Genomic DNA, 27,945 nt, shown 5'->3' on the forward strand with positions numbered 1-27,945 from the left:
AGAGTAAGAATAATTGAACTGTTCGACGGAACGATTGTAAAGTATATGCGCGTCTCTGGTGTCTGGATGACTGCTTGCTCGTCTCGGAGACGAGGACGTGTACGAGAATAGGAGTGAATGGCTGCTGGCACGAGTGTATGCGAGGCTGGTTGTGTCTTCAAGTGCTAGCACGATCTTCCAATGAAATTGCAGTGCATATATACGTCGGGTGGTACAAGCCGGCGCAGACGCGCTACGGAAACAAGCAGGAGGGCGCGTATTTCCACCCTCGACTTGGGCTGGTAATGCCGTGGCCGGGGTGTGAAAATCAGGAGCGAGCCGCGGTGGAGTTGGAGGAGTCGGAAGAGAAAGAGAGCAGCGACAGGAGGGAGGATAAAAAGGGGAGAAAGAGAAGCGCCGGGGTAGGAGGAAAAGGTTGAGGAGAAGCGGAGAGGGATGGAGGGGACGGTCGGGGAAGAGGGTGAGAAGCCGAAACACCCCTGGGTCCAGCGAGCTAGGGAGGATCAGAAGAGGCAGAGGAGAGAGATAGAGAGGGGGTGGATAGTCGAGTGAGAGGGAGAGATTGCCGCCATTTTACAGTGGCGCGGATCTGCATAACGATCAGAGACTGTCGTGTTTATCAAAGCTTTTCTCCGCCATCTGCATAATTTTCTGCCGCGCCAGGATAGAGAGAACGGGTGGCGAACGGAACGCTCGGACGGGAACGCCTAGATACCCTTGCTCTCCACTCTCGAGTGCATTTTATGTGCACGACTTATGAAACTTTAACGCCCTTACGAATAAATTACTCGAGTAAGCGTCGGTCGCTCTAGCCTTCCGGACGCGTGATTGGGCCATTTGCATTTCAAGTGAAGCGAATTAATAAAAAAATATTTGCCTAACTTCTTGTCAAAACCTGGATTCACTGTGCCGCCTTTAACGTATTCCTCTGTCTTGGTATAAATAATCTCCTTGTCGGGAATCAAAATAGATATTTCAATGTTAAAGTTACCTCGTAACAAACAAACGCGATCGTATATTTGTTCCATGTCGATTATCCGATTCGAGGTAGGAGGAAATTCCTGTGGAAAAGGGCGGCGAAATAAAATTTGCAAGAGACGGATCGATGTTTCTACGTCGACGACATATGTATTCGCGTATTAGAGCATCGACACGGCCGAATTCCCAAAGCAAACGTCGAGAAAGAAAAATATTTAGTGACAGTCCCTATGTATCGATGGGGTGGTACCCGTTATTAGGGTTCTTATTAACCCAGCATATGGACTAGAAGGGCGATCTCAGATACTGATCGAGCCTTCCTCTCTCTTTTACTCTCCGTGTCGGTGATCGCGCGCACAGATACCGCAGTTTGCAGTAACAGGTCTTATTTCAAGGGATTACAAATAGATTTAATCTTTATCGGCCATCTTCTGTTTTCCGATCTATCAGCCAGAATGCAAATGCTCGCTTCTCTCGGACCGTAAAAGGAAACTTGAAAAGAGCGAGCAAATCTCGTTTCGTGTAACGTTATACCTCGATCGTTCGGTGTACCATTTCATGGTTTTAAATATTTTTGATTCCTTGTCATGAAACCCACGTACATCACGTATTCGAAACGTATACTCTAAGAAGATAATAGACGAAATTGTATTTCTAAGTTTCTAATTAAAACGGGTTGTTCTCTCTATTAAGACTCGAGAAATACAGGAAAGATGATATATTTTTATTCGAGCAATGGATAATAAATTTCCAAGTGGAACAAAAAATTTATTAATTCGTTTATCAAGAAGTTCAAGGGTAGAACAGTTAACGCGTTAGTTCACTTGATTTGGAGGCTTAATGAGCCCGTTGACACTTTGATGCAGGGTGTCCCGCGTGTCGCCAGGGAATTGCCAGTTCAATAATTCAGAGGCTGGCCGTAATGGAACTTGTCCGCGGGACTCGATCTATCATAGGAAATTGCACGGAGCCCTTTTACCGCCGCTCATAAGAAACATACATATTAGAAGAATAACAGCGGCCTAGCTCGTAACCTCGTGTGTCTGTCGTTCCGTTCCGAGAATTGATTAGAGCCCGGAAATAAATCGTGCGTGCGTGCGTGCGTGTAGGTGCATTCGTCGGCATATATCTATCCACGTTCGAAAGAGAACCGAGACATTTCCTCTAAAAAAAAAAAAGAGAGAGAAAAGAAATAAAAAAGAGAAAGAAACTTATCAAAAAGGGAAGATATGATCGGATTATGTAGAACGAGAGAGGAGAGAGTAGCGCAACATTGGATACGAGAGAAGAATTTCAAAGTTTATCGAATTCCCCACCCAACAGAGGTGCTCGCTAGGTGGCCGCTGTTAATTAGCCGTCGATTCATTTAACGGGTTGACTGGCGCGACACGATTATTTCAAGTTTAACGAGCAGTCGATTAATATATTAATGACGATCAGAGGGACTTTGAGTTTTGTTGATGGTCGCGAGATGAAGATGACACGCGGTGTGATTAATTGGTGCATTCGCTTCGAAAGCAGAACCGGTTCGAAATAATCGACGATTCCGTTTGTGCGAATTTTTCCGGAAGCTCTAAGCTCGTCCCATCTGTTCGAAACGAGAGAACTCGCAGCTACGACAGCGAACCGGCCTCTCGTCGTCCGTCGGCACCGAGAAACCCTCGACGTCAAAAGCAAAGCTCAGAGGCAATCATGAGCTTTCGAATGCAAAACAGCAGCTTTCGCCTAGCAGCACTCGGCACTTTTACATTTAAATGTAAACTCGCTGAGTGCGCGCCGCAGAGCCACCCTCGCCATATCCTCCCCCATCAAGCAGCGGACCCCTTCTCGACCCCCTTCACCACCTCCCGCCCTCCTTCTCTGCACATCGTGCACCCCTATCCGCGTACCGTTTCCATCCGCCTGCTCCACCACCTCCTCTTCCTCCTCCTCCTCCACCTCCTCCTCCTACTCCTCTCTTTCGAGGACGTAGGCGATATGGCGGAGGCGCCTGGATTTAATATTTTACACCTCAAATGTTGGGCGCGCGCGCGCCAGCCAGCAATGCAAAACAGCTCGTCGAGTATCCCTCGAGCTGCTGGCCTCCTCCCTTCGTCGCCGTCCATAACGATTCCCTCCCCTTTCGGCTTAGATTGGATTTAAAACGCGCTAATTTGTCGAGCACGACGCGACCCACGCTTTGCACAACCGCTCCGCTCGCGTGTCTTCGACCGTCCGTGTGACCATATACCTTCTGTAGTCGGAACTGCGTACAGTCGCGCGCCTCTTTGCCACAGAGGCATGTGTAGAGGTGTGTGGGCACGGTGGGCCACATCTAAATTTAAAATCTGCTTTGCATAATGCCCGACCTCGTCGTTGCTCGTCGACCCCGGGACCGCCTAATTGCGGCCTCGTTCGAGCCCCGTGTCCCTTCGACACCTACAGCAGCCATTCTCGAAAAACCGGCTCCTTCCGCCCACCACCCCTCGCTCACTTCCGCCACTTTGAATCGACCGACCAGATAACCGGACGCCGTTCCCCTCGTTCTGTCCCTCGTTATCGATCTACCCTTTGTACGAAGATCTATCTTCGATTTTCGAGTAAGCTACAATACGACGTTACATCTTCTCCTCACGAGAAAAGAAATTTATGTTCCTCTAAGATTGAACGAATCTCGGTGGAAAGTTTCCACGTTTGACTTCGTCATTATCATACAGCTCAGATATTTCAAAGCAATATCCGAGATCTATCGATTCATAGATAGATGAGCCCAACCACGAAGACACGTAGTAGCGAGGCCATATCTTTCGGCCAGTTGCCGATAATTACCAATTATCAATTACGTGGCGCGATAACGAGGTAGCGTTCGATTGCTTCACGTAGCCGAACACACGTGCGGGAACGTGGAAACCTCGTTGAGAACGTCGGAAGTCGATCGAAGGAACTCGTTTCCACCCGTTCTTTCTTCCAAGGATAATGGCTCTAGTAATCTAGCTTAACCTGGCGATACGGTACGAAATGAAATATCGCGTATCTGGACTGTAATGGCCGCTTGTACTTGAAAGAAAATCAGGTTTCTTCGTTAAATAACACCTGCATGACAAAGAGCCTGTTTAAAATTACGGTTTGCAAATGAAATTCGTATATGACACGAGGATCAACGTGCACACACGAGGTCGACGAGCATTCCGTACACGTGCCTATAGATTTCCATCCCTCGCCCACTAATACAGTCATCGTGACGCATTGTCCAGGAAACTTTGTCACAGTGGTCACGGGGTAGATCGTTCTGTATCGTGTTTAATGTTGTATTAAACGCAGCTATTGTGCCCTACCGTCCATCGTGTTCACAAATTTATTTCCTCGCTTCCCGCTGTCCATCCGCCTCTCCTTAGAAAAGGAAAAAAAGCACGGGCACGTGCCACCCCTGTTACGACGCAAAGAAATTCGAAAGTAATGTGATTTCTCCTGTCCGTGTCCGTTTCTCGAGCAGGGACGGTCATCGGTCTGCGTTTCAGTAGCCTTGGATTTTCCACTAGCGAGGCAAGAAGAGAAGAAGAATCGTACCAAGTAAGAGACAGGCGATAGGTATCCTCTTATTCACATGCTAAGACGTTTCGCCGATATTCGCGTACGATTCTTGGCAAACTAAGTTTTCGGTCATGATGCGCGTGATCCCCCCCCCCCCTCTCTTCGTCTTATTCACACTGGCTGAAATTTGTAAATTTGACGCACAACGGAGCATCCAAAAGAGTTATTTAATTTTTAAGACTGTAGGATGTTGGTGGAAATACCATGGTTTCATATAAACGATGTATCGGATATTAAGCCGCAAAGAAATATCGAGGAGCAAACGGGTAAAGCGTGTTCGCAAGAGTACCTACATGCCTCTTACTGTCGTTACTGGCAGTTTCCTGCGATAACCCCAGCATTATACTCGTGGCCCCTGAATAACAGGGGAAGAGAATTCACAATGGGCCACAATGACTGAGCCAACATTACGAATTAGGCTCGGTTACGCGTTTATTGCTGATTCCGGTCCAGGACAGCGGCGTCGCAGCGTGTTTTCCAAACCGTGCGAGCAAACAGATGAGCTACGAGATACACGGTCGCGAAAGGACGCCACTGCGGAGATGCGAAGTATTAGCATTGGTTAGCTTTATGGGGCGTTCAGTTCCGCCGTTCTATCATCGTCTCTTTCGCGCCCGTGGTGTTCGTCTTTTCGCTCTCTCTTTCCAGCTCACGTTCGGGAGAGAACGAACGCGGCAGATCAATAAAATCTGTCTGTCTGGAAAAGTAATGCCAAATCGACTGTCCGTTTTTGGCGACGAACAAATAAATGTCACAAAAGGAGTGGAACGGCTACGCGTACCGACCATTCCGTCGAATCAGACGCTTTAAGGTTCGATTTTCTCCTAGTTCGAGACGATCGAATCTATTTGCCAAAACACCGAAAGGAATCGACTTTAGAACATAGTTTGATACCGTAAATGGTCTTTATGGAATATTGATCAGGAGAAGGGTTCTCGTAGGAGATCGAAGAACCTGAAAAATTTGTTTTTTCACGGTTCGGTGACTAGCAAGACCGGAAAGCACGACAAGGGAACCGAAACTGGGACGCAATAATTATTAATCAATTTCGTATTAATTGTTTTCTGGGCGTCGAGCTTAAGTGGGATGTTGTGTTCTGGCTTCTGGCAAGCTCTGCCCCGTAACCAGCTAAAGTGTCATACAAGAAGATTAATTACGTCGCACCACCCTTTATATACACCATGCGTGTGATTACCCTTCTCCTTAATCCTTGGATACTCGTAAAAGTATTGCAAGTTGCGCGCAGATATTAAAGAAGTGTAGTAAACAGCACGTCATTCCGTGAAAAGATATTTTCTTCGGGTATGACGTTCGACGAAAGTTTGCATTTCGCAAATATTTAAAGAACAAGTTCTTCTGGAAATAATAACACCTATTGTTCTACGTGTCAGCTTACAAGTACCCGTTTATTTCAGACTTATCTTAGTATTAAGTATCATACAAATTTACAAGAAATATTTTAAGGAAGTAACAGCCGCAAATACGATCTCCGATTGATTTAATCTCAGATCAAGACCTCTTCGTTTTTTTGAATAAGCACGACTCTTTCGTGGTACATATCTACTCTTCGTCAAGTTCTTTTTCGTGATTGCACCCCGGTTGGTGGAAAAAAAAAGGGGTACGCGAAAATAAAAGAGACTCGAGGGAATAAGATTTCGCCGGTACTTCGTTCTCGATCCACGAAAGAGCCAAGTTAGTTTTATTTTACAATCCATCGGCTTCCACGACACGGAGGGGTGAGTTTCGCCGTCTACTGGTAGGTAGGTACTTCAGTCGAAAGACGAGAAAGAGAGAAAAAGAAAGAGGAAGAGAGAGAGACAGACAGAGAGAAAGAGAGAAACGTGGAATGGTGGTTGGAATCCTTCTGGATGGTTGGACGAGTGTCGAGGAGGGTGTATAAGTTGCGAGGGGGCGGACCGGCTGTCAACTAGTGTTTTAAAAGTTTGCGACAGTCTACAAATTGGCTCGCTCAGTTCTTTTTAAAAGCACCACCAACCAACCACGTCGCGTACCCCACTGTGTCTGTCCTTCATGTTCGCAGCCGTATCGTTCAACGGAAAGCTTACGAAAGTTTTTGCTAGCGTCAATTTATACGTCCAGGATATATCTTGTTATCGATAATCACGTAAATTGACGACGTCTTCGAGCTTAACCTAACTCTCGTGTAAGGAACACGAAATTGAGAAACATTTGCGCGATGAAAGGATATTCTAGAATATTGTAAAAGTTGCGCCCGTTGGTGCGTTACTATTCGACGAACGCAAATGATCGCCTAGGAGCGTGGTGAAACGCCCGAAATAAATCGTGAGAAGGGTCTTTTTCTATCAGCTATTGTACGCTCGATCATTATTCTCGAGAGTTTCGAGAAAAGTTCCAACCATTTTTGGACAAATCGACCTCCATCTAGGAGACGCCGGTCCTCGTATGGGGAATATGCTTGCGCGCGATTCAAATCCCGGAAGTTTAAAAGTATTTCGACGTAAAACGTGGCCATTTCTCAAATTTTCTATGCAGCTACGCTCCGCCGTGGGCGCATTTGATACACTCTATTAGTCGCATCCCCGGACTGATTTATCGAGTTACCCGCATTATTATACATTTTCCCAGTTACAGGACCGAGATTCATCGTATTCTGGTAGTTTGCCTGCTCTCCGCACATTCCATTAGTTGCGAGTGATCAATGGTTATTACGCGGACTTAAGATTCGAATCTTTTCTAGAAATGGAAATGTTTTGAAAGAAAAAAAAAAAAAAAAGAAGAATAAAAAGAGAGGGGAAAAAAACATAAAAATGATATCTATACGCGTCTCTCTATAGAACGAATTATGTACGTGCTACGTGTATCGCAAAAAATGATAAAACTTGAAAGCAATCGTTGATTTTTATGCTAAGAAGCTAAGGTTGGGAGTTGAAACCATGAATAAATACACGAATGTTAAATGAACTTGCAACGCATAAGCAATTAATTACTGTACGTTTTACCTGGTCTTTTTCTTGTTGGAAAGAACAACATAGGGACAAAGTCCAAAGAGTCCACAGGTTTGCATGTATTAGCTATTTAGATAATATCGGAGATGGTCTCGGTGAATCGAATATCAAAAAATTCTGCGAGAGGAACGATGGTGATTTTAATCCGCTGCCATTGTTCGATTGCATCGTCGATGTGGTTGAAGTTAGTGGTAAATCTGTACGATTCCGTTGTTCCTCGATCCATTCTTTCCGTGCATTATATACAACCATCCATATGCACGCAGAAAATGCTGAATCAACAAAACGTAAACTTTGTCAATCATTCAAACGGAAGAAAGAACTCGATCGACAAGTACAGTCAAATTAAACATACTCTCTATCGGTGAGTTATATAATTTTAACATACTCACCTAGGTAGACACTGCACAATGGAATGTACCATATTGATTTATCGTAAACATCATATTGCTGGTTGTGCGTCAGATGAATAGACAACGCCACAGACTGATCTATTATGCTAATCACTTGCAAATAAATCCAAGGCACGGCGCACTTAGGTTTCCTCTGTGAACGTACGCCAAAGTTAGCAAGATCGTTAGCGAGTTTAAGCAAGGTTGCTACGTGCCGAAAATACGTTCCTCAAATAAAGAAGTCTACGATCGATTCACTTTCAATATCCGACTACAACGTCCGTTCTCTTTGGTCATTTACGCATTGTATTTCGAACTTATCGAGAGATATTAACCAACTAAATATATACTTACGGAAATTGATCCCAAGGCGAGATACGCACTGGCCAATAGAAACGATACTATGTATACGAGGAAGAAAATCACGGCCGTTTGTGCTAAGAGTTTCGAGTTCTACATTAGTGCCGTGATATTTTTCGAATAAATCTATGCGTTCGTCATTGTACCCACCTTTGTGTTTTATTTGTAAGTTTTTTAAAACTTGCAGCCAATTAAAACCAAGTATACCCCAACTTTCAATGGAATTAAAGAATTCTTCGTCCGTTATTCTCGAAAAATATCTGCTCATCAACAGGTTTATCATAAGTATTGACAGCGACTAGAAAAATGCAAAATAAATAGATAATATAGCAGGAAAAAGATATAGAAATAGAATATATAACGTAGTAACGCTAATGTTCGTCATCGATAGAAACAAGTTTGAACAGTAATTTAACAATATTTTCCGTTACCGTACCAAGTGTTCAAAACCGGTTTAACTGACGGATTGTCTGTCACTTACCATGGTGTAGGTGCTGATGATCCTTGTGATCAACGCTAGTCCGATACAGTACATGTTCTTGTCGAATTGTTAACGTCTTGATACGATGAACTACGAATGCGAAATGCTCGAACAAGCAGGAATGACCACTGTTTTCGTTACTACGTCAAACGACACTTGACTGATCCTTCATAAAAAATGTAAACACAAATGTCCACAAGTAAATACGCGCTTAAATTTTAAAACTACGAAATTTAATTCTTATAGCAATTCGATCCATCTACTAATTCCTCTGATTATTGCTTATAAATCTATATATAAATCTATGCTCGAATTATTATTATCAATAGTAATCGATAATACTTCTAATCGATAATAATTAATTTCGCAATAAGAAGAAGATATTGCATTGGTATATATATTTGATAATTTTTACGCGATATAGCGATCATTATAGAAAAATGTTATTATTTCACTCAGAAACGTATATTTACAAAACCCACATGTGTTGATAACAATATAAGCTTCTCGGTAAATAATGTTTATCATGTTTTTAACGTGGATTTAATCACAAAACGAAAGAAGACTGCAGTTTCGACAGTAGCCTCGAAGCCAGCCGCGCGCAACGATCTGCGCATGCTCAGTGTCAAACGTAAATGTGTGCCTGACATGTGCTTTTAGGTTAGTTCCACGTTTTTTTAATACATATTGTGTTTGTTAATCAATAATTATAGACGAGCGCGTTGTCCTTTTTGAAAGTGTACATTAAAAGAATAACAGTTCCAAATGACTATACAAGACATGGATATTTCTTTGAATATTTGTGCAAAACCTGTTGATAAAAAGGTAAGTGAAAGGTTAAAAATGTTGTTAAATTGTTATTTTCATAGAGAATTGTAATTTTTCAATAGAAAAAAGAGACAGAAGATGATTCTATCCTTAGTTTAATGAGGCAGACAAAAAACAAGGTAGCTAAAAGTGAAGTTCCAAACAATAATGAGTCAAAAAAAGTCTCCGTTAGAGAAAGTAGTACCACTAAAAAAAGAATTAAACAAAAGTCTTTAGGAACAATTGTTGCACTGAAATTAAAGGGAACTAATACATCTAATCAAAATCAGTCTTCTGTTGTACAAAATAAATTAAAGACTAAATCACAAGTAAATATTAAGCAGAAGCAATCGCAACAAGAAATATCTAAAGAGCCTACAAAAGAATATAAAAATGATATAGAAACAAATGACTCTTTGACCAACAAAGTGAACGAAGCTTCTGATGTCCCTGTTATTTCATTCACTAAAGTTACCAAAGAAAATTTTGGTAAAACTTTGTTAGCAAGAAAGAGAAACGTTACAGATACAAATACTAAGAAGACATTGTCTAGCATATTTTCAAAACGACCAGAATCAGAAGTTAAAGAAACTAGTTTGTTCGATTCGTTAAAGAAAAGAGAACCAGATGAAAATGATATATCAAAAAAGAAAGCTAAAGAGAAATTTAAAGAAGAATCTAAAAAACCTTCTGATTCACCAGAAAAGATAAATCTTGACAAGAAAAAAAAGAAAATGCAGCTAGAAAAGTCGAAAACTGATAACAATAGCAATGTAGGAGATAATAAAAATACAAATTTCTCTCATAAATCTATTGGAAAGATATCTTCCTTATTTGGACATAATCCAGACATACCAAACATTGGACAAAGATTAGTAAAACCGATAAATGAGCCTATATTTACAGGGACAAACTTTACCGATCTTAAAATTCATCCTTTCATGGTTAGTATTGTAGAAATGGCATATCTGGTATAATAATATATTTCAATAATTATGAAACATTTTATCAGATATCTAACTTGGAGCAAAATATGCATATCACTAAAATGACTATAGTGCAGCAAAAAGCAATTCCCCAGATATTTTCAGGGAAAGATATTCTAGTTAGATCGCAAACTGGTTCTGGGAAGACATTAGCATATGCTTTGCCTATAGTTGAGTGTTTACATAAAATTAGACCAAAATTAAGTAGAAATAGTGGTGTAAAAGCTCTTATAGTTGTACCAACTAGGGAATTAGCACTACAAACTTACGAGTGCTTTCTGAAATTAATAAAAGTAAGTGTTGCATTATTAATTATTTATCGATCACTTGAGTACATTTCCATTCGTTTTTCAACGCGTTTAGCCATTTACGTGGATCGTACCAGGATATCTAGCAGGTGGTGAAAAAAGAAAAGCAGAAAAAGCTAGACTGAGAAAGGGATGCAATATTTTAGTGGGTACACCGGGTAGATTATTAGATCATATAAAACGAACGACGGCTTTAAAATTGAGCGATGTTAAATACTTCGTTTTAGACGAGGCTGATAGAATGTTCGACATGGGGTACGAAAAAGATATATCTGGGTATGTTCTTTATCTGTAGCAAAAAATATGTAAAACTAAAAATAGAAGTAAAATAAAAAAAAAAAGAATAAACGGATGTTAATATTTTTGTAATACAATATCATTTCAGTATAGTAAGTGCTTTGAAGGTGTCACTCCCAAGTCAAAACACAGGATACGATGCCATGAAAATGTTGCGTCAAAATATAAAGAAAGTTTTTACCGATAAAGATCTTGAGCACTTGGAAAATAGTGGTGATTTAGAAGAATCTCGAAACGATAACCAAAAAGATAACTTATTGGTTGAATCGAACAAGGGTATAGATGTAGAATCCGAGGACGATGATATTGTAGACAATACTAAACGAAAACAAGTGTATCATTCTAGCAGTGACGATGATTCCGATCAATGCGAGCCTTACGTTAAATCGAAAAAATCAGATGGGCAGAAAGTTTGTTCAGACTTTGTGGGAAAGAAAGAATTTGATACACAGAATGATAAGACGCAACTCAAAGAGGATGATAATCATAACGGGGACGAGTCGAGAAGGCAGACAATTTTACTTTCCGCGACATTGACACAGGCGGTAGAAAAATTGGCAGGCCTTGCTATGGATCGTCCTGTTTTCATCGATGCTGCTAAAGAAAATTTGGAAAGAACCGGTGGCGATGCAAACGAACTTAACGAAGATTTAGTAGTTCCACAAAGCGTGAATCAAAGTTATATCGTCACACCTCCAAAACTGAGAATGGTGACTTTAAGTGCTTATATCGCGGGAAAATGTCAGGTAGATTTTCTATATGAAACTACAATACTATTTTTTCTTACTTCAAATTTCTTCATAAGCTTGCTTGTACTATCAATAGAGTCACGGTCAACATAAGATACTAATATTTATGGCCACCCAAGATATGGTTGATTATCACACGGAGATCTTATCGTCTGTACTAACTAAACCCATCGACGAAGATGACGATGATTCTGATCCTTTGGTCGATGTGGAATTCTTCAAATTACACGGTAGCATGACTCAAAAGGAACGAACTGAAGTATTCAAAACTTTCAGACAGGCGAAAAGTGGAGTTCTACTCTGCACGGTAAGTAACGTTTTATGCGTCTAATAGTTAGGCTTGGGAATTTTCAATGGTTTCGCGAAAGCTTACCCATTACCTAAAGTAAAATAGAGCCACGAGATCGTTTTATGAAAACAGCGAAACTCCTCTGTGAGAAGAAAAATTATTATAAAACAGTGGCAAATGAGAGAAACGGAGGAGGAAAGAGTAGAAGAAAAGCTAGAGACACCAACGGCACTCCCCCAGCGGTAAATTACCCCGTGGCTTATTCTTTCAGAGCAGAATTTAATATCTCTGGACCCACGCTGTGCCCGGAGGTTAAAAATTATGCGCGCACATGAGGCCTTCGTAACGAGTATAATTATGATTGTTTGTCCGTTATCTGCTAGCCCTTTCTTTAATTGTTTTCTATATTTAAATAGCGAATGTTCGCATTAATAACGCTTATTCTGATAGAGAGATTCGATGGGGAAAGCTGATACTGATACTCACGAAAAATTCTAATTCTGGAATGCGAGCATTGGCCTGAAAGGCGTTTCCTACGTGTTATTTCGAAGAATAACGCGATGCAACGGTTTACGACCGATAGACAACTTTCTTTCCTTTGCTAATTACCATCGTATTACACGAATCAAATTAATCGTGTATCGATTTAGTGAATCAACTTTCTGTTATATCGTGACTCCATGACAACTGCTTTATCATTTTAATTAGTGGTGAAAGTGATCGATCCTGACGTCCGATAAATATCGTTAAAAATGCAGTAGTAATAATTAAATTCATTATCGTTCGCTTTGCAATTTTCTTCCTCGTTGGTTAACACGAATTTAAAGCGCCACTTGAACGAAGAAAAAGGAAGAGACCATCAAAGTCCAGCGGAATGCACGAATTTTAAAATTCATGATCCACGACACGCAACAGTGTTACACATTACTCACAGCAAAGATTAATTTCTTTTAATCAGGCGATTGCATCGTTGATTCAACACGTGTTTCACGGTAACTCGTTACAGCTTGTCATTATTCTTTCTACCTTCTTCATTAGTCTCTATATAAACCGATTAATTGCTATTAAGATTATCGAATAAATAAAGCAAAGAACGTTTAACGAACATCACGAAATGTTTGTGCCGGTGTTTTCGTCTTCGTTAAAATTTTGGCGCTTTACTTTCGAAAGGTACAAACGTTGATCCCAGAGTGCCTGAACAACGATGGCAGCCGCCCACATTTTACAGCGTCACTTGAACGAAGATTCTATGGCAGCATTATTAATTTCCACGTTGAAAACTCACGAGAGCCCCCGCGGATGGAATGTTCCGCGGCTCTCAGCGGTGGTGAATCCGGATCCACGAGGTGATCTATGGTCCGAGTGAGATGTTTTGAGCGGACGATCCGTTCTCGATCCTCCGAGCCACGATCGCGGCCTCTCTCCTAAACGATCGTTTGTCTTAATCGCTGCCATCGATCGCTCCTCGTCCCTGTTTTCGTTACATTATATCGCACCGGTGGCAGCTGCGGTGCTTGTTTCATCTAAAGATACGTGGGCGTCCACGGCCGATTTCACTTTATCAGACTATCTTTCGGTCGAGTTCTAATCGGACTTGTTTATACCCGCCGATCAATTACGACGATCTTGAAATATTCCTTCTCAGGAAAATAGTCGATCATTTAGTATAATATATTTGTATGGAAGAAGTTTATCGTGGAAAAATAATACTATAATCAATGTGGAGAAACGGATGAAACAAAATCGCGCCGATAAAACACGGTTCGCCGTCAGGATCGGTATTTTATTTCGATAGGGCTAACTTCTTTCTCGTTTTCCTTCACCCCGGCGCCTGGACCGTTGCGTCGTAGGTTGGCGTCGAATTAATTCGATAAAAAGATATAAAAAGGAAGAAGACAGACACATCCGTATCGTGCCGCGAAAGAATTTTCGGGGCTACGACGCCCCCCACTGGTGGTCCGGGATTAGTCTCCAGGGTCGTCAAGCAGAAACTCGATGTGCTCCGTTCGGTAAATCATTGGTTAACCGAACGCAAGGAAATCAGGGCCGTGCTCAAACGTTCGCTGTTGGGGTTTCACAGCGGGCGCTCGCTGCCAGCCGCGCGCATTCACCTTCGTACAAAACGAGAAATCGGCACGGTTTGTAAGACATTTGTACCAGCAGATCGCACGCTCTCTCGGTCCTTGCTCTCGCCTCTTGGATTATTATCGAAGAACAAGATGTCCGAATCATCGGCCACAGCAGAACTTTTCTCTCTTCAAGTTTTCCATAAGTATACTTTTAATTTCAAATGTACACGTTCGATTCTCCTTATTTAGGATGTTGCAGCTCGAGGATTGGATCTGCCAAAGGTGGATTGTGTGATTCAATACACAGGACCGACGTCTGCCAGGGATTACGTGCATCGAATCGGTAGAACCGCGCGAGCTGGTTCTTCCGGTTCGGCGACTATCTTTTTAACCCCGCCAGAAATTGAATTTGTCCGAATGCTCGAGTCTAGGCGTATCAGAATCAGGCAAGAGATCATGGACGATATTTTAAACAACCTACTGACCCCTCTGTCGAAACATTCTTCCGTTCACAACGCAGCGATCGGTCTTCAGAATGAGTTCGAAACTATGGTGCTGGAAGATACGAAATTGCGGGAAAGAGCGTGTAAAGGTAAGTCTGCTTTAAATACGCTAACGTAGATGGATGATGGATGTATGCACGGAGGTAAGAGCTCGATAGAAAGTCGAGTCGACTTTACGGTTTTACGCTTAATCCGATTTTAACCTCTGCCATGATGAGACGCAAAGTACTCATGAAATTTAGCGAAGGATGAGGAAGCACGCACTTCGATTCAGTTGGATCGGAACGAAAGCGAGCTGACTTTGGGGGACAGTAAGCCAATTCCAGCGAGCACCCTATTCGCATATAAAGCAACCCTTACACGACCGCGTTACAGAGCCTTTACTCCGTCTCGGTTTTCGTCGGCCACTTGGATATTTACATACTCTCTGGATGATGGGAGCGATGATCTTGTTTGCTATGTCACGGTTCCCCTATTAGAGTCGTTAAGCCGAAAAATTTATTTGCTGCGATAATAAATCCATTAGAACGCGACGATTCGAGTTTCATTCGGAGGGAAGCGTAATATTTATCCTTATGCTCGAATATTACGAGCCTGCTATAGAGTACGATTTGCGATGCCAGAGAGACACAGTCGATAGTGTCAGTAGTGTTCTCGCCGTTCGAGGGTGATCGATTCCAAAACGAAAAATAAAGGCCATAAATCTTTCTAAGAGGTTTTTGAATTTCGTAGTTGTATCACGTCAAGCGTGGCTTTACACGAAGGTTAGCCACGGTTTTTGAGCGCTTAGCCGCCTCCAGATTTGAGTGACGGTACACAGTTAACCACTTGACCGTGCCTCTACGTGCCTCGGGTGATTGATAGATTAATTGTCGTTGATAATTCGACGCCGCGCTTTCCACGAGGTTGTGTCGTTACAAAGAAACAGAGAAAGGCCGTGAAAGCGAGAGATGAACACAAATTTGATTTGGTTGTACGTACCTTGAAATCGGAAACCTTTCAGACGATACTTTGATTCTTTCTTTTTTTTTTTTTTTACAACACCTTGAAAAATCATAACGATGACGAAGCAATATCTAAAAAAGAAAGAAAAAAGTATCAAACACTTCGTAACGATATCTTTCGTTCTTTCCTAAGTCGAGAATTTAATTCGTGAGCAATGTAACATCCTGGTAGAGCGCACAGAAGTGGAAATCTTGCTAATTCGTAACATTATCGCCCCAATAGAGCCGAACAGCCCTCAATAGTGAATACAACTCCATAGAACAACCCCCTGGCCTTCGACCACTACCACCAATCAAAGAGATTCATCCACTCCAGCTCGTGTATATGCGTCGTCCTTTATACCAGTCCTTAGCTATAGTCTTTTCAGTGTAACTTTGGTAAACACCTCCGATACTTTTCCACGTTTATTAAATTCTATGAAAATTTATACCTTTATCTACCCATTTACGTTTCTTCACGTTTGTGTTATAAACTTATTACCGATGAAATAATATATCGCAAATAGTTTTTTGAACGAAAAACGTAATTTAACTTTGCGAAATGAACGAATTACGAATGTTTATCTTCGATATATTTTTTATAAAATTCTTTCTACTAAGAGGAAGTGGATAAATGGTACACAACAAGTTAGATCGAATCTAGTGTAGACCACTTGCACGCCTTTCGCATGGGGGTGGCCGACACAATCCAACCACTGAATGTGGCTTCCGCCAAAACCACTTACGCTTTGTGGCGAGAGACTCTTAACAATGCGATACAGGATACAAATACAATAAGACGCAGTTACATCACTTAGGAACAATGCCACCCCACCCGGCCCACTCTTGCACCCCCTACTCGCGTTCTCTCTGCCTTCTCGGCTAGATACCACCCCCGCGGGTGATTTATGTGCTAAATGGAGAAAAACATTTCTCCCTTTTCAACGTCGACACCGGGCCACGAGAGAAAGATCTTTGCAAGTTTCTTATGTACGAAAGCATCGAGTCGGGATAGAAGGCAGACGGAAATCAAGCCGGAAAATGTCAAGACATAAGGTCTACGAGGTGAATTATCGGAATTAAAGACGCTTAAGTTTTCCTCACAGAAATAGTCGTCAAAGTTCTTTTTACTAGATCTTACGTTTTAATTTTTACATACGACATCTGTTTGACAAACAAATTTTGTTGGAATACAACGATATTACACGCATAGGTACAAATATTCTTACACAGACATCCACAGAGGAATTTGAACAGGACATTTACACAGGTAATACTCATTACTGTATAGAGAGTGGGGTTCAAAATATTTAAGGGATCATGGGTCACTACCTACGTCTAGTCCGAGAGCAACTGGCCAACTGTAAACAATCTGCATACGTTGTTAATTATCGCTCGCTTATATACATTTGGTTCTGTAGTTCTGTTTAATATTATTTTAACGTTATTAATCTTAACATTGAGATTAAATTGTAACAAATTTGATATGCGCTCGGAAACACATCGGAAAGAAACAACAAACTCGCAGATATTCTTTGACATCGATAATCGTAGCTTTCAACTCAGATGAATTTGATCGAGGGGGAGAAGTTGAAGCATGCCGATCCGTCAAAAGAGCGGACAGAGAAGCACTTCACGGTAGATTTTTCGCACGGAGTGACAGTAACACTGGCACATGTCAAGTTCTCTCAGGATCGCTGAACCCCCGAGTTTCTCACCCGCTCGCGGAAGCTGGAGAAGTTAAGAGGGAATAAGGGGGATGACTATTAGCCACAGCACTTGACTCGACCCCCGTTAATGCCTCTTAATAGCACACCGCGGGCCACACACCCCATAGAATCTCGCGTGCGCTGCCTGCCCCCCGTCGAACTTAATGGAAGCTCGATTAATAAGGGCGCGCTACGCGCAGTCAATGATTAACATCCGAATTACAGCGCACGTGGCCTCATTTACACGTGGACGGTATCCACGCAATTCTTAAAGCTGTTCGCGACGATTCTCGAGATTTTATTCGCGCTGCTCGTCGAACGTTATTAGAGCTTGTAACGTTGCACGATTAACTGCGATCAAACGCGCGAGTAATCTCGGATCTCGTTGATTTTCAGCGTACACCTCGTGGATACGTTTCTACTCTAGCTACCCACGCGACATACGGGAGATCTTCGACCGACGAACCGTCCATTTGGGTCACTACGCAAAGAGTTTTGCGCTAAGGGAAACTCCGCAGCGAATCGGTGGAATAGGGAAAAAGCTGCACGAGAAAGACAGCTCGAAGCAACAGCATAACAACAGGCTCACGAACGAGAAGTAAGTACTCGATTTTATTTTGCGATGTCTCTGTCGTTACGTTACGATAATCCGAACGGATTCTTAATCGATTTCAAAGAGGAACAGGAGAGACAGACTGCCGGGTGACCGGTCGGTCGATGTTTGAGGTAGACAATCACGGAGACGAGCTCGCTCGCAGTATTAATGACGGATTCATGCGTGGCTTAGCGTGTTAACTGCGATGCACCCCTCTCTCCATCTCTCCCTCTCTTTCTCTCTCACGACAATAACTAACAAACGCAACCACGTGTGTTAACAGATAGTACACGCAAACGTAGCGGGAGGACAGCTCGTGGTTCCTAGAGAGGTTAGATACGTCAAAACTGTCGCTTTGTGTCATTCGTCATGTACGACGAACGGGCGGACATGGTGTACGGTGGCTGGCAACCATAAGCCATACGGCTCTCGTCGTGCTCATCCTCGTTGCTCCCTATCTCTCTCGGTTTCCCTTCGTTTCTCTCTATCTGACGTCGGTTGGCTCTCGTTCTCTCTAACCGCGTCTCCGTCTATCTCTCCGGGTATGCATTTCACATGGCATTCGGCTGGCTTCTGCCCTTCTCCAGGCTTCTCCCGTTCTCTCTCTCTCTCTCTCTCTCTCGCTCTGACTATATCTCTCCATTGTTCATAATTATACAATACGGCTATTAAACAGACTGATGCGACCGCTACTTCCGGCCCTGGCTGCGCCATTTACGGAAACCACGGGACGAGCACGAGCCTCCCTTCACTCTCTGCTTCTCTTGTCCCCGTCTCTAATCTTCTCCCTCTTTATGGAAAACTCTCACCCGCAACGTCACTCTGACTTTCTGGCCATCGCTCGTTATATCTTCGACATTTTTTCCGCTGCGAGAAGGTCGCGTTTCGTCGATCACGATTATCAGCCGATAAGACGGTGCGTGTACCGTGACGATAAATTACTCTTTCGTTGTCTTCGATGTTCATTTCGAATAAATCTGGCCTTTCCACTCTCACTTATGTCTCTTATATTTGGCTACTTCGTCTTACAATTCTAATCGTAGTAAACTTACACGGTATCCGTGTGTCGCTCGCTCCAAAGGGTATTTATCTATCGAGATGTATATCGACGTTTCGTTAGTGACACGCACCATGCCGTTTTCTTTGGGGCAGACATTAAGCACTAACTTGTTTAATGCGATTTGAATGGGCGTGCTTTCGATGCACACAACGGGTAACCGACGGGTGCCCTCCACCCGTAGAGAGAGAACAAGTTCGTTTTAATGGGTGAAAGGCGGGCACCGAGCTGACGCTCCAATGGATCGAGAGACCCATGGTGTACGCCTCTGTGGGTGCGATTACGCCTGTTGTTGTGTGAGTTTCTATATATATTTACCGACTCACGCCAGGGTATACGTGTCACCATGTGCGCCCGTGAACACGTCTAAACACCGTCTTTTCCACGACGGATCATAGGATACACGAGAAGGAAACGTTTTAGGAAACGTTGGCGTTCATCGGTCGAGGGTCTCGACCCTCTTAGAGAAGCGAACCGAAGGGAACGGTTGTTTTTGGCGAAGCTACAGATTTTTGCGGACACATGGTCGTATCGGGTGCTGCTTCCGTAGAAAAGAACGATTCCGTTTTCTTTCTGATTTCTGATGGTTCTTTTGTGACGCAGCATTAGCCGCCGCCAAAGATTAGGCGAATAAAACGGATCGACCGGGAAAAACTTAGTGACGAACGTGAAATTCGGCACGGCAGTTGGCCGAAATTCTCTGGCACGCCAGCGGACCAGGGGGTGTATTCCCGGTTTTTAATGCGAGTCCGCTTTTTTGTCGATTTTCGATTACCTCGCTCTGTCCTCGCCACATGTCGTTTACGTCGAATTACCGAAAATTGCGGGTTAGCCCTAATGCGACGATTAAGGAGCGTCTCTGCGTTTTCAGGCTCGACGGGGAGCCGGCAAAGAAGCAGAAGCGTCAAGGTGACGAACCGAAGATGGGGTTGCTGAAGAGAGTCAGAATGCTTAACACCTCCGAGTACGACAGCGGCCTCGAGCCCGTGAAGAAGCCAAAGAAATCCTGAGCTTCGCATTATCACCTCGACTACTATCGAACAAAATACGATTTCGTTATCGTGATTCCCACCTCTCATGTAAATACACTGACTTTCTTTAAGCGCACGGTTAACCGGAAAATCAGGTTACTCGCATTTTCCTCATTTTATCCAAGCCGCTTACTTACTCCGTTATACCACGCGATGTACATATCTGTAGATGCATGGTTGCATAGATCGATTGTTCCCTATATAGAAATACAATCTCTGTTCGATATCTCTATAATATAAAGATACCAAATTGTTTGAATATTACGGAAGGAATAAACTCGGTTTACGAAGCTTGCGCGTTACGTTCCTCGTCTACCTCTCTTCCCAAATGAAGTAATTAAATAATTTCAACGAAATTCCTCGCTCCTTGCACAGTTCGTCGTATCGTATACTCGCAGAGCATAGTAAACAGTGCACTAAATTGCGCTACGCCGAGTGTGCGCGGATGTGGTGTTTTTTGGTCGTAAATATGCGAGGACGAGGCGTAAGTATGTCGGTATGCAGACGAACGCAGAATAAAAGGGGGAGACAGAACCGAAAGAGGAAGGGGAGGAATAAGGGCGGAGGGATATGATTAATACGGCAGCATTATTTTCAGATTTTTTGCAGCGCGATCCGCGAGCGCAAATTGCTTGCAAATAAAGGCGGCGTCGACTATCGCCGCTGGTAGGACAACGAAGAAGCGGAGGGGAACAACGTTGAAGAAGAGAAGGGGTGGAGGAGGCCGAGAGCTCAGCCGGGCTTAATTTAATTTAATTATGCCTTCTTTCTTCGCTACCAACGCGCTGGAAGATAGATGGCGTGCTCGGAATCGCCTGAATTGCCTCTCCTGCCGGCATCGGCGTTCGGAATTACGATTTTCTCTGATAGATTTCGACTTTCCATTAATCGGTCAACCTTGCCGATTAATCGTTGCGATGGCGACATTCGCGAATTTTTCATTCGAAAGTTCGATTCAGCGTTCGGTATTGCATTCGCGATTCTACTCGGCAGCCGATTTCCAAGTGGCGGCTGCGTCACGAAATAGAAATTTATTCGGTGTTCGCGTGCAAAGTTCGTTGGTCGATTTACCCGCCACGAGGAATAATCGCCGAACAGCGATTTTTATTCCGCGTGACCGCATATTTTCGAAAAATCAGCCAGATGGTCGTGAGCCGACCCATCGTGTCGTCGTTCGGCTCGTTCCTTCGAACTTCGAGCAGATTCATTTGCCTTAACGATTGTCCGCGTGCCGAATAAAGTGTTTTTCATCGTCGAAAGAACAGTAAGCGTCGCATGACACGGTGAAATTTAATTAAACGTAATGTCCCTCGCTCTCGTCCCGATGCCTTTTCGAAACCCACCCAAGTAGCAATCTGTGAGCGGGCACATTAGACGAGACGGGGCAAAGAGTGCGATATTTATTCGTAATGTGCATCGCAATTCGTCGTGGCTTAGCATCAGTCATAGTCATCGCGAGCGTGCACACGCTCATAATGAACCGTACGATTAGGATATCCCGTTTGTTCATTCGTCGAATGGGTTTCGTGGACGAAGAAGTAATCGTAGATTGCTTCGAACGAATAAAAAGGAAAGCCGAAGAAAGGGTGTAATTCTCATTACCGGAGGATATGCGCAGCTTGAGTCCGATTAATATGACAGAAAAGGGAGGAGGGAAGGAGATGGAAAAAAAAGGGAGGGAAAAAAAAACGATAAAGAAAAGAGCCGACTGCACGGGGACGAACCGCGTATCCACCCTCGTGTTTCGTTTTTACGTAGAAAAATGCGTGTCCGCGACTAATACGCCACTGAAAAAACGTAAGCAGATATAAAAGGAACCGATTATTCCGGGCGATTACCGATTTCCGGCCAGTTAACGATTTTTTCGAATCGTTTACACCGCAGACCGTGTTCATTATTACCAGTCGTTACATCTGGTATTTCGTTGGCTGCTTTTGAATTACGTCAACATCGAAATCAACGCGCACCGTTCTGCAACAGATTGCAAAATACGATTTACGAAAGAATTCATTTAAAAGGCATCGAAGTTCGATTTTAATTGGATACTTTCAATCGTTTCGTTATTTCGAGAATACGCGACACGTGTCGCACGAGTCTACCATCGAATTATCGCAGCTGTTTCACGGGAAATATCACGTGTGTCTCACGCGAGCCTATCGTTCACGTGACAAAACTATTTGACGATGAAAATGTTTGTATATATGTTTGTATGTTTTGTATATAATATGTATGTTTTGTGATTTCACGCTCGGAATTAAGGATAATATATCGAGGAGATGATCGCCGATGTTCGGACACGGGTTCGACGATCCCTCTCGCTGGTGTACCATATTTTTCGTAATAAGCACGTTGTTATCGCGTGCATCGAAAGATATCGAGACGTTTCATCGACGGTCCGAGAGGAAAAGAAAGAAAGAAAAAGCTGGCGCGATCGTTCGTGTATCGAGCGAACCATGTTAATAATTCAACCATGTACGTAGATATGTAATTGTTGCTCTAATTATTCCGATAACGGTGCAATTAAGTTTCACGAATAACGCGATTTATGTCAGCGACGCAGTGCACTCTGTTGCCTCGACACAATGAAGAGAGAATTCTTTCGTGACGGCAGGAAGACGAGAGAATTATTTCCTCAAGAGCGGCAAGTGAAATCCGTTCGAAAATGCGTCGGAATCAAGGCGATTAGCATTTTGCAGGCTGCTCATATCCCATGGAAACGTTTTATTGGCCTGTCGTGTGAAGGAGCCATTGCCTCGGCCAGGCGGTGGTAGCAATAGTTGCACGTTACCTGCAATAGCTCTACTCTTCCCTCGTTATTTCCTCGTCTATACGATATGGATACATTGCACTGCACTCACTGTGTATACTCGAATCCTTGGGTTAAACTAAACTGCGATCCGGTTACTCAACGTTCCCTCTATACACTCTCTACGTCTCTATTCGACACTTTAGATTATCTTCTCTGATGCGTTACGGAGATTCTACACGTTGCCTTAATAAACAGAATTCTAATAGAGAGAAATAAGTTTTTCGTCGTCTTTGGTCGATTCGATTGGAAGGAGAGAAAAAAAAAAAAAAAGAAAAAACGGAAAACGCATAACGGCGAAAAATCGTATAAGCGAAAAGTTGCGAAAAATGTATTACGATGTTGCATTGTACCGTTTCGAACATCGTTATGTTCAATTCATGGTAGATTTGCCGGTCGATAGGATTTCTCGTGCATTACCGCATTAGTGCACTTCATCGCGATAAGTAACAAGCTGTAAACTGCTTTCCCCGATGTGATGCAGGACTGCGCGATTTTGTTGCCTCGGTACAAACGATAATAGCGCCCGTATACACCGGTTATTTAACGTTCATTATAATTAACACGCTCGATGCCTTAACTTTCCCAGGAGGAAAGCGAGAATAATGTGCGTTTGTAATCGCCGACGCGTACGCATTTAAGTTTATCATTTCCTCGAGTCGCTAATGACCAAGGAATTTACAAAATTTAACGTACCTTGTAAGTAATTTTAATAGATCTCGACTCCTTTAACCCCTGCCACGTACCGTGGATTCCGTTAGCTTTTAATTAATATAATTACAGCATCGGGCAACGCGTCATATTTCTACAGACTCGATGCAAACACTACTCGAGTGATTCTTTAGGAGGTGTTTTGCACACGTTAAAGTACAAATCGGAAAAGGCAAAGATTGGAAAAAGTAGCGGCGTTCGCCAATTAGAAATATTTGGACGAAAAGTGAGTCATGCAGGCGGAGTTTAATGAACGATCGCGCAGAGCGGAAGCGTGGAACTCGGTGAAAGCAACGCAATCCCATTTCGCGAATTCCGGGTGTCTTTGAAGCGACGATCCGCCACGATATTCGCGCACCGTGTTCCACAACAATTAACCGATGGCAATTAAGACATCTAAATTAATTCGTTATAAACAAGCCAGATATTCCGTAGCGAGCGAAGCCACGTAATTGCCCGGATTCTCACAAGCCGCGCAGAAGAGAGAGAATCCTCGGTGCACACCTACAGCTGCATCAACGCGCGGCGTGTTATACATAATGTATATGCATGTACACCTGCAATTTACCAACACGAGCATCGTCGCCCGGTAATAGCAACAATTACTTTATTTTACCATCTTCCCGGTTCTCAAACGAGCGCGCGAGCTTCACCTAGGCAATTTCATTTCCTCGCATTTTAAATATCCGCCTGTATAGAAGAAACCCGTCGTCAAGGCGACTTTCTTTTCTCGCCGCGGAATCGGTCGACTGTTTAGACGCGAATTAAAAAGCCTTCTGCGCGTTTAGCTCGCCTACCGGCTGTCGGTGCGCGCTAAAACGAGACTCGAACGTTCGGGAAACAATGCGCTGATTAGACGCGATCTTCGGTATTTATGTCTGCCGTTGTAGCCTCCACACGTAACGATGGCCTTAATTTGATGATCAAGATCTGAGAAAATTATAAGTTACCGTTTCCTGGAACAGCTTCCCGTTGCCGTGTAATACACCAAATTGAAATTGTAATTTAGTCGTATGAACGCTTACTTACGCTTTGAGTACAACCATGCTTGTTCTTTTCGTCCGCTTATGACGAGTCCCTTTTGCCCATCGATAAGCATCGCTAATTATATGCATCAATTAAAAGAAGAAAATAAAACCGTTCTGTACAGAGTTTAAGCTACGTAGGAAAGTTAACAAAGATAGCACATGACGTGCACGAATGTACGAACAGGAACCCCGGTTGGCGTTTCATCGTCGCGAATACACGGTCCGAGTGGTTTTATGTAATAATTTCATTATTGCACGAATCTCGATAGCTTCCTGATGCCGTGTTGTTATGTTACACGATAATTGTCGTTTTTCACGTCCGTTTCCTCGTTTCGAATTATTCTAGTTACGATCCGAATATAATAATAATAGTAATGCCCAAAGCGTACCGCATACGCTTTGAAAACTAGGCGTTCGATAATGTCACGATAAAACGCGACGTCGCGCATCACCGTGACAACAATTCGCTTTTTCGTTTTATATCTCGTCGTTTACGCTAGTTTTTTTTTTTTTCTTTTTCCCAACGTTTCACACGGTTTGAGCGCCGACGAAATCGTTAGAAACTCACTGTCGCAAACATACGTTTTGCGAAATTTTATGTAACAGTTTCATCGTCTCGCGACTCCTGCCAGTTTCCTGACGGGATAACGCTGCAACGCACGGTAATTGTCATTTTTCACGTCCGTTTCCTCGTTTTAAACCATCCTGCCTATTCGCTGAGCGACATTTTAACGTTAACGAGTATGTAGTAGTTTAACGACACTCCTGGGACTTAATTGGCTACCGGTGGATTCATCATGCCGCTCAGCTACGCCTGTTTCTTTTGTTTCACGGACGCATCAATGTTGCGCTTAACTTTGCAATCCCTTCTCACCGGTGATTAATGTCCTGCAAACGATGCACGGTGATGAACAATGACAAATCACTATCGCCGAACTGGTCGGTAATTTAAAAATTCGAATTTAAATAACGAAAATATCTCTCCTTCCCTACTACGACGAACGAACAAACGAACGAACGAACGAAAAAACGGAATGGAAAGACGACAACTACGGAGACTAGTACAGAGGATTGTATTCGCAAGAGAACATGGATGCCGACAAATTGCAAGGAGTATGGACAGTGTGACGTTTAGCGAATCGATGATGTTGCTGGTGGACGCCTCGCGGTAAAAACGGCGGTTTGAAAAAAGAAGGAAAAAGGAAACGACGAGAAGAGGAAGGGGTGGGGAGGGATACTCGAAAATTATTCCGATATGAAACTCATCGCGCGGCGTATCGCGTCAAAGGAGCCAATTTAAAACAGCCCTTTCCAAGATTATCAGCGCGTCGTTGCGGTGGGATTAATATATAAAAAAGACGAGTACAACGAAGTCGGGGAAGGGTGAGCCGAGAAGAGAGATAAAGAGAGAAAAAGAAAGAGTAAGAGGAGGGGCAGAAGCGTGCGGGATTGGTAAACTTCCCGGTAATTTGTTCGTCAGTCGCTTTGAACCTCTTTTAAACAACTACTGTGTTCTCTTCCACGTTTTTTCGCTATCTTCCCCTACCCTTCGCGTTGCTCGTTTGAAAGAGGAAATTATTGCAGACTCGACGAACGAACGAAGGAAAAAGAAAGGCGGAGAAAAGGGCAGGGAAACGGTGGAGGAAAAACTTCGTGATTAAAGGTGCTTCGGCTTGTTAAATTATTCGGTAAGAAAGTGCTTGGGATGGCATTAAAGATTCTATCGTGAGAAGTTTCGGATGGTATTTCCCTCGCAATTATCGATGAGTCTAATGAATTTGTTCCTATTTCCCTCTTAATTCATCGTACGCCACTTTTCTGCAAATCTCGAATGCATTAAACATTTCAGTGTCACTCGTGAACGGTGAGCATTTCCATTTCTTAAGTAATTGCAGTGAATAGCGTAGATTTCAAGAATGAGAAAATTACAGCGAGGGATTGTTGCCTTGTATCCTTAATTGCCCCACTTTTAAACGTACATCCTGGATCTTGGTATTAACGACACGCGAGCTCCCTCCGAGCAGTAACGAATATCCTTCGCAGCCGCAATAAAACGTTAATTTGGAGTATCGACATCATGAAAGCAACTGGGCGAACACGATAAACAGATTACAAGATACTTGCCGACCGCGGTGCCTTCGGGCCGGGTTTTACGTTTCTACGTATTTACGTATTTGTAATGCACTTAAATACATTCTGATGCAAATTTGAACAGTTTCTTCAGATGGAAATTATTAAAACAGAAACTAATCTGTATTTTAAATTCTTTCAAACATACGTTTCTTCGTGTTTAATTATATGTGTATCGTTATTTCTACATCTATTAACTGCTATCATACCATATTAAAGGCGATTTCAAAGGCATTATGAAACATAGTTATAAAAGATAAGATCGTTATAACTTACCGCGTAATCTCGGTTACGGATCTCGGCGTGCGTAAAATGGCGTTGAATTTTCCGCTTCCTACGTTTGTCGTTAGAAGGTATTTTTATTCCTCCTCAGTCCTTACGTGACTTCTCGTTGCTTCTTTTCAAACGAGACACGCAAACACACACATGTCGACAGATGGTCAATTGAACGTTCTACAGCGTCGTTGGCAATTCCATCAAACGCTCCTGTAACTCTCGATCGGATAGAATGATAAAACTTTTCGAGGTTTCTTACTTCGTTATTGCGATTAATATTGTTTTTAATTACTTGCGATTATTCTGATAAAAAAAGGTTAGATAGATTATTTCATTCATTGATAAACATTATTGTCGAACCAAGTGGGAATGACATCTCATCGATATAATTTCCTGCTGCGTCCAAGTTAATTCGAGGAACAGTGGAACACGGGGTTCGTTGTACCTTCGAGGCACGAGTAATAAAAAGTGAAACGATCACGATTGGACACACCTGTAACTGCATGGCCATTATGCGATGTTGTCGTGTCGATTTCGAAATTCGATCGCCTCGGATCACCTAAGGTTTCTCGACCGTTACTCGTTGTCACCGGCTCTGCCAGATTATATTTGGATTTGCATACGATCGACGCGAGTCGTGAGCTGCCGCGTTACAATCGCACTAACACATATTCCCGTTTCCGTATCGCATCATACGGAACAATTCAACGCGTTAATTACGGAGGCACAAACGAGATATACGAGAATCTCAGGTAGAAACGTGTCACGCCGCGAAAACACTTGATTAATTAATCGTGTGTACGATGCGAACATCGCGCGGCGAATTGAACGTTGACAAAAAAG

The 27,945-nt window shown here is 43.0% G+C and overlaps 2 protein-coding genes across 6 annotated transcripts; one reads left to right on the forward strand and one right to left on the reverse strand.

The window, feature by feature from the left end:
• Window positions 1-1,681: 1,681 nt before the first annotated feature.
• On the reverse strand, window positions 1,682-27,944 carry LOC139998410 (uncharacterized). Of its 5 annotated transcripts, none has more exons than XR_011803255.1 (7): window positions 27,103-27,943; window positions 8,769-8,934; window positions 8,438-8,585; window positions 8,282-8,364; window positions 7,928-8,081; window positions 7,530-7,807; window positions 1,682-2,142 (listed from the first exon to the last, which is right to left on the reverse strand). XR_011803255.1 is itself a non-coding variant. In XM_072022905.1 (6 exons), exons 2-6 carry the CDS (start codon window positions 8,820-8,822, stop codon window positions 7,602-7,604), a joined length of 645 nt encoding a protein of 214 aa, XP_071879006.1. In that variant the 5' UTR covers window positions 8,823-8,934; window positions 27,103-27,944; the 3' UTR covers window positions 7,288-7,601. The 5 variants fall into 5 exon arrangements, 1 of the variants encoding a protein (XP_071879006.1); XR_011803256.1 differs by lacking the exon at window positions 1,682-2,142 and adding an exon at window positions 5,938-7,258 and having other exon boundaries at window positions 27,103-27,944; XR_011803253.1 differs by lacking the exon at window positions 1,682-2,142 and adding an exon at window positions 5,938-7,263 and having other exon boundaries at window positions 27,103-27,942.
• On the forward strand, window positions 9,409-20,446 carry LOC139998395 (ATP-dependent DNA helicase DDX31). The gene is made up of 9 exons (XM_072022873.1): window positions 9,409-9,593; window positions 9,659-10,519; window positions 10,588-10,854; window positions 10,925-11,145; window positions 11,255-11,912; window positions 11,992-12,222; window positions 14,523-14,865; window positions 17,865-18,066; window positions 19,992-20,446. Exons 1-9 carry the CDS (start codon window positions 9,534-9,536, stop codon window positions 20,128-20,130), a joined length of 2,982 nt encoding a protein of 993 aa, XP_071878974.1. The 5' UTR covers window positions 9,409-9,533; the 3' UTR covers window positions 20,131-20,446.
• Window position 27,945: the final 1 nt, after the last annotated feature.

This window comes from Bombus fervidus, chromosome 3, assembly GCF_041682495.2.
Source record: "Bombus fervidus isolate BK054 chromosome 3, iyBomFerv1, whole genome shotgun sequence".
NCBI classification, from domain to species: Eukaryota; Metazoa; Arthropoda; class Insecta; order Hymenoptera; family Apidae; genus Bombus; species Bombus fervidus.